Here is a 7,252-nt window from a genome sequence, read left to right as displayed (position 1 = left end):
GAGGGAACCCAGTTTGTAGGTAAGCCTCTGGAAACAAAGACCAAAGATTCTTTATTTAGTTTTCCCTATCAGAAAGTCTGATATTTATACTACAGATCAAGACACTAAGGTATAGAAAATCAGAATGATTATTGAACCTAGGAAAAGCTCTGCCACTTCTACTGTTGTGTTCACAGCTGCACCTAGGGTTGCAGATACCATGATGCTTCGGATCTGGGGAAACCGAGGCCTCTGCCTTTCTTCACGGTCCCCTCAACCCACCTCACTGCACATTTGTGCCAAGCTGGGATACAGCAGGGTACTGAGCTCTGCCCCTCATGTCTTCCATCTTCTCTGGGAGCATGGGCACAGGGAGCCAGCGTCAGAGTGCATTCTCCTGGCTTTACATCTTGGTGCCAGTGTCAGAGTGTGTTCTCCTGGCTTTACATCTTGGTACTTGGAGGACAGTTGCTTGTGGTCTGTGTCGTCCTTCCCAGAGTGAAGGCTGCCACGGCTAGGACCACAGCCAGGAACACCCCGGCCGCGATGGCAGCGCTGTGGTTGCTCCCCTGCCAGCTGACCGGCTCCTCTGTGTCTGCCACCGCCAGGTGTGAGGAGGAGAGTGAAACAATAGAGTTGGAACCTGAAGAAAAGGGGAGAATGAACTGTTGAGGAGAAAGAGATAAAGAAATGGGGGAGAGGACTGGAGGCGTGTCTCAAGTGGTAGCCAGGAGGAAAAGAAAGCTAAGTGCAAGTGCAAGGCACTGAGGAAAGAAAGGAAAGAAAGAAGCAGAGGAGTGACGACAGAGAAACTGGGAAACTGAGATTCTGTTTCGGATTTTCTTCCTAGCCAGGGGAACCAAGAAAGGGTTTGTGAGAAGGGACTCACAGCTGAACTTTGGCAGAAAAATTCTGGCCAGTAGAGTTGGGGAAGAGAAAGTTAGAGCACTTAGACCCATTGGAAATGAGCTACAAGAGTCTCAGGCAGAGCTGGGATCTCACCTACAGTCCTAGCTACTTGAGAGGCAGAGATTGGAGCTCGCTCCAAGGCCAACCAGGACAAGAAGTCTGAGAGATTCCATCTCAACCAATATAAAGTGGAGTATTGTCACATACCAATATAAAGTGGAGTATTGTCACACGCACCTGTCAACCCAGCCACAAGGGAAGCACCCAGAGGAGGATTGTGGTCCAGACTCTCCCAGACAGAAAGGTCCTAAACTCTCCCTATTTAAAAATTATTGAAAGAAGAAAGGGCTAGGGACACAGTTCAAGTGGTAAAACCTGAGTTGCTTATTCTGATCTTAACCCAAAGGAATCTAAGCTCCTCAAGGGCAGGGATGTCAGTCTATACCTGCTTACTTTTTGCTTCCTGGCACATTATAGTTCCTTGCTATGTATGCACTGAGGAAAGAGTGGAATCAGCTGGCCACAAGGACCAGCCAGACACAGGGTTTGTGAATACTGATGTGCTCCCATCACCATGGCAACCATGGGTGAACCTGTACTCCGATCACCATTCCTGAACTGGCCCCCATTTAGACCAGAGATTCTCAGCATGCTACTGAGAATCTTCTCCTCCCCATACCAACATCCAAATGGCACCATAGAAATCAGCCCCTTGCTCTAGATGAGGGAAATGAAACGGCCTCAGAATGTATCCATACTGCCTGAGTCCATCCCCACAGCCCTCCCAGATCCCAAGGATTGACATTATAGTTTGCCATCCACGTTACTGTGAGGAATAATACCATAATGATGCTAACAGAGATGACATAGACAACAGTAACAAAAACTACTGCTCACCAAACACCAGGCAAGGGCCAAGGCAATTGAATTCACATTACTTTATTTGATCCTCTGAACAGCCCAAAGAAATACGCATTCACATTTGAAATCTATAGATGAGAAGTGTGGGTCTTGGGAGTTGTGCACTCACAGGATAAAGGTGTAATGTCCATAGCCTTCCAGATCAGAACTCTCACTCATGCCCCAAAGACATGGGGCCTTGGGGGAAAGCAGAAACTAGGCCTGACTCGACAAGTCAATGTCTGACTCATATCAGGTACTTAACTGAGGTTGGAACATGAGACCCACAGAAACATTTCCCAAGTCCTCTAGAGTCATGGGCCTGGACCTTAGTGGGCATGGGGGTCAGAAGGTGACCGCTTACTCAGGCTCTTCTTCTCATGGGGGCCCTGCAATTGGACGGGTCCCAGGACGACGTCCACCTTTTCTTGGTAGGAGCTCACATCCCTCTTGGATCTCACTATGCAGCCTCGGTAGCAGCGGGAGGAGTAGTCGTATGCTCTGCACACCACCAGTTTACACTGCAGGTACACTGAGGGGAAACGGTTCAGGAAGTGGAAGGAATTGAACTTGAAGCGGGCGATATGGGGTGATGACGAGGAGTAGGTTTGGTAGGTTACATCCCGTACACACCTGGAAGGAAAGAAAAGAAACCCATTAGCACTCAATCAGAGCACTGGATGTTCCATGACTCAGGCCTTGAATGCCACAGCCCATCCTGGCTGCCCACATCTCCTGGACCACCTCATCTTCCTTCCACAACAATGTGTGACCCCCACACTTCCTGTGTGGCGAGCTGATGTATCCTGGCCACTCTAGCACATCGTTAGCATCTTTCCACAGCACATTTCCTGCAGGTTCACAGATGGACAGCTGGCCCATAGATCACGATGGGTTGGGGCCTAATCCTGCTGTGACCAGGGGTCTATTGCCTAGGTAAGCTAGAAGATCTCAGACAGTCACTCCAATTAGGAACACACCAATGGGCCAAAGACAAGACAGCCCGTGAACAGATCTTCCTTTTCCTGGTTGTAGGTGGGAGAGAAGGAGAGAGGGCCAGGAAGATAAAAACAAAGGGGAAGGGGGGGAGGGGAAGGGAAAAGAAGGGAATAAAAATACAAGATGTGGACCCCAAGCAGATAAAATGAAGAGAATGTGTGGGTAGGCCTGGGAAGGGAGCATCTGAAGCCCAATTCCATCTCAGGGGCCTCCAGTGGATGTGGTTGAGGGCCGGACACAGCCAGTGATGCCCATAGGTTCCAGGTCCAGTTGGCCCACCGCCCAATACAGCTCCCCCTTCTCCCAGCAAAGTGTGCCATCACCAAGAATCCTTCAGCAGAGAGCTAAATCATTCGCTCATTTCCACTCATTTCAGTCACCTCACATCCATTAAATATCACCTTGTTACTGTGTGGAGAGGGGGTGTCTGGGTAGGCTTTTTCCCTCTCTTTGCATCTGAGGGGATGTCTGCACAGTGAACCCAGTGTATTAAATGGAGACCAGATGAGCCTCAACAACCACTTACTAACCTGGAAAATAGTCCACCTGTGCCTATGAAGAGATGCTGCCCATTAGCATTTTGGAGAAGCATGATACTGACTCCCCAACTGTAATTCCTCCCAGCATCCTTGCCCTGGCGTTATAATTTCTCTTAGGGGGCAGTGGCTACAAAGGTGTCAAGGACCATCCTGCAAACCAAACAGTGCTGTGCCACCCAGCAGCGGAGACTCAGCACCCAGGACCTCGGGCCTGTGAGAGTCAAACATGACCTCACCACATACCTTGTCCAAGGAAGCTGGAGCAGGGGAGAGCAGTTCCTCTAGGCTGGACACCACTAGCCTGATCTCTGCACCTCCTGAGGCAGACAGGAGAACTTCCATTCTCAGCCACTGCGGGAGTACAGGGGCCTCCTGCTGCCTTCGATGCCACAGTCCTATGGACCACTCACTGGACACCCTCTGTGCTCAGAGATCATCTTCTTCTTTTCATTTAGTCCTCCCACAAGACTTAAAAATGTGGGTGTCACTATCCACAGTTGACGAGTGAGGACACTGTCCCAGAGGATACTGCTCCCTACACATTGGTCTTTTTAAGGCTAAGGCTAGCGTTTGGCCCCCTGGGGTCTAATTCCAGTTTACAGCCAACCCCTGTGAATGACCACTCCCCACACATTAACTGGAGGTGATCCATGATACAGTAGGAAAGTGCCTCAAAAGATAAACACCACAGGTTGTCACTGAAGGCAGAGAGGCATCTGACAATCTTGAACTTCTAGGAACCTCAGTAAGCCAAACCTCTGTATTTCTGAAACCTTTGGGAGCTAATTTGTGCGTGTATTATCAGACAACAGTCTAATTCTGTCCCCTGAAGACCGTCCTTACCCACTCCGGATGATATCGTAGGTCAAAGATGTGAAGTCGTTGGGATAGGGTGAAGCCACACAGGTGTCCACAAATAAGGCCAGGGAGGTGTCCGAGTGGATAATTTCAGCCTGAAGGTACAAATTCTGGTCCAGGTCAACAACGTATGGGCTGCTGGTCACAGGACGTGAGAAGGAGGAGGATGTATAGAAGGAAATGTTGACGTTATAGCCGCCATACTGGACTTCCTTGATCTCGAGCGTGTCATTAGTTATGTACATGGTATTCACCCAGGTGTTCTGCAGCATTTTGCAGCTAATGTGAATGTTGAGGTCCTTCCTCCTTTTGATGATGCCATTTGTCACAGCTGCTCTGAGGAGGTTGGAATAGCTGATGGTGTCATTGTCAACCTTGGAGAAGCAGGAGGGAGAGGTGGGTCAGACAAACGTTACCTGCTAAGGGAATTTCACTGCCCATTTGGGTTGGAATGAGAGAGGAGTATCTCAGCAAGACTCAGATGAACCCATCACCACCCTGGGGCAGCACCTGCCATCTCCTAGGGCTGCTATTACCTGAGCTGAATGTCAGCATAACAGACAGACCCTGCCCCTCTCCACACACCCATACTCCTTGAACACTAGCCACTTCCTCCACCACATGAGGGGCCACTACAATGCAGCCAGTTGTGGCTCTTCCTGGTGGCAAGCTGGGAGCGTCCAGATGGTCCTTAGGCCGCCATGTCACTAGCTGAGCTTGGATTCCATGGCTCGGGGCTCAGAACAGAATGTTCTGTTTTGTTCTCACTATTGCTAGGGATCTGAGGAGTTGATCACACACTTGTTCTGGTAAGAGCAGCGTTGCTTGTTTTTTGTTTGGGTTGACTAAAGGTTACGGATGCGTGGTGACTGCCACTGAGTCAGAGAGATCCAAGCCTTGACTGAAGTCGGTCTTCACCTCTAGGACGTGCGGAGAGGTGGAATTGTCTTCTCTTGTCTGTCCTCTCCTTTCCTTTTCCCCGGTTTGACTGGAGTTCTGGGCAAGGTCACCTTGGCTGGCAGAGGGTGCCAGAGGCAGCGTTCGATACCCAGGTGTGAGGAAGAGCCGCAGACTTGTAGGAGGCACCTTACACTTTTCCACTTTCAATTCTCATCTTTAAATGTTATAATTATGTACTAAACTATGAGTTTTGTCATGTTATTACTCTTTCAACAACAAGCTCAAGTGATTTCAAGGCCAGTGCCCCCAAAGAACTGTATCCGCAGGACACATTACTTACATGGCATGATTTGAGGGTACTTTCCCCTGCAGTTAAGTCTACTTGGCCCTCTGGGAAGGAGCCCCGAGGTGTTCAGGTATAGGAAGCTAGGTGACCCCAAAGCCATTGCCGGCCGTCAGAGACAGACATTCATAGCAAGGGAGCCCATCTGGTGGGTTCAATGAGTGTTCCTTCCTTTCTTAGTGTTGACTATGTCAAAGGAGAGGAAATGAGGTTGCCACATAATGACCAGCATTGCCCTAGCTCCTGGCATGTGGCAAATGTTCTATGGTACAGTAGCCACCTGAGCCTGGGAAACCCACCTACAACACTCACAGATGAGCATCTCATGCTGTGTCTGTCCACCGTCCTAAGGTAAGAAAAAGTACTGGCCCTTGAACTGTCCCTAACATAAAAATCTCACAATCATCATTTAGGAAACAGGTAAAAATTCAGAATTTAGGATGACCGATTTAAAACAAATGCATATAAAATGTAAATCACTTGGGGTAAATGAAGTTTGACAACTAATCGCCAACAGAGGATTATGCAACACATTTCCATTGCTCAAACAGCTCCTGTCCTTGGAAGTTATCTCCTCCAACAGGGCAGCCATTAACCACTGACTGGCTATATTTATCATTATGCATCTATTCTCTATGAATAACTATTATACAGGTAGAATCTCAAACACGCCCTCTTCTACATCTGGCTCCTTGCACTCACTATAATGCTTCAGATTCCCCAACTCTGGCACCAGTTTTGTCCTTTTAGGGCTAAGTGGCAGCTCCCCCACCCCTCTCAGTTCAATTTCTCCATTTTAAAAGTGGAACAGCAATAAGAGAATCCCTGATAAGAATTCAGGGACTATGACATGGATTAGTCACAGTATCTGCTACATACAAGTTGTCTGAGGGGTATTCTGGGGTATAGGACAGTTGATACTAAAATCTGTGAAGTCTCAGTATACCAGGATGGTTGGTCACTCTAGATGGTGGCAAATTGGCAAATAGCAGCTGTCAAGATGAGTTAATTATGAAGCAGATGAAGGCGCGCACCTCCCCCAAGGCCTAGCAATGTGTTCTCACAGCCACTTAATTTTCTTTTGGAAAATAAGTTATATTTGGATTACTTGGCTTACTGAGGTCCTTACCGCTCTCACCTACCCTCTAAACCCAAACTGCATAAGCTTCAAATCCTACAGAACCTGCTGCTGTCCCTGGAAATGGCTCTTATTTGAGCACATGAGTGGCAACCTGTCAGATGCCTTCTCTTCTGGTGGAGAAATCTCCTCCTCATCTTCCTTCCTCTTCCTCCCTCCTATTTGGGAATAGCTATAGCTTTCTTATGGTGTGAAAGAGTTCTGCCTTCCTTTACTTGCTTTTATTCTGATGGTACCACAGTCATAGCTACAGAATCTCCAGTATTTGAGAAGCATGGCTGCTATCAAGGCAGGGAGCCAGGCACTGGTGGCTCATGCTTGGAATCCTAGCTACTCAGGAGGCTGAGAAATGAAGATTGTGGTTCAAAGCCAGCCTGGGCAGAAAAGTCCATGAGACTCTTATCTCTAATTAACCACTAGAAAACTGGAAGTGGCGCTGTGCCTCAAGTGGTAGAGTGTTCACCTTGAGCTGAGAAGCTGAGGGACAGCGCCCAGGCCCAGAGTTCAAGCCCCATAACTGACCAAAAAGAAAGAAAGGAAGGAAAGAAGGAAGGAAGGAAGGAAGGAAAGAAAGAAAGAAAGAAAGAAAGAAAGAGAAAGAAAGAAAGAAAGAACGAAAGAAAGAAAGAAAGAAAGAAAGAAAGAAAGAAAGAAAGAAAGAAAGAAAGAAAGAAAGAAAGAAAGAGA

At 48.1% G+C, this 7,252-nt stretch overlaps 1 protein-coding gene across 1 annotated transcript in view; it reads right to left on the bottom strand.

The window, feature by feature from the left end:
• Positions 1 to 389: 389 nt before the first annotated feature.
• The window catches only part of Dmbt1 (deleted in malignant brain tumors 1), a 33,387-nt gene continuing 26,524 nt past the window's right edge, over positions 390 to 7,252 (bottom strand). The window contains 3 exon segments of the mRNA XM_042701351.1: positions 390 to 622; positions 2,153 to 2,421; positions 4,170 to 4,558. Coding sequence (XP_042557285.1) covers positions 423 to 622; positions 2,153 to 2,421; positions 4,170 to 4,558 — 858 coding nt within the window. The 3' untranslated portion in view covers positions 390 to 422.

The sequence above is a fragment of the Dipodomys spectabilis genome, unplaced genomic scaffold (assembly GCF_019054845.1).
Source record: "Dipodomys spectabilis isolate Male_0828 unplaced genomic scaffold, ASM1905484v1 ptg000289l, whole genome shotgun sequence".
Classification (NCBI taxonomy): Eukaryota; Metazoa; Chordata; class Mammalia; order Rodentia; family Heteromyidae; genus Dipodomys; species Dipodomys spectabilis.
This window is presented reverse-complemented; position numbering and strand designations above follow the sequence as displayed.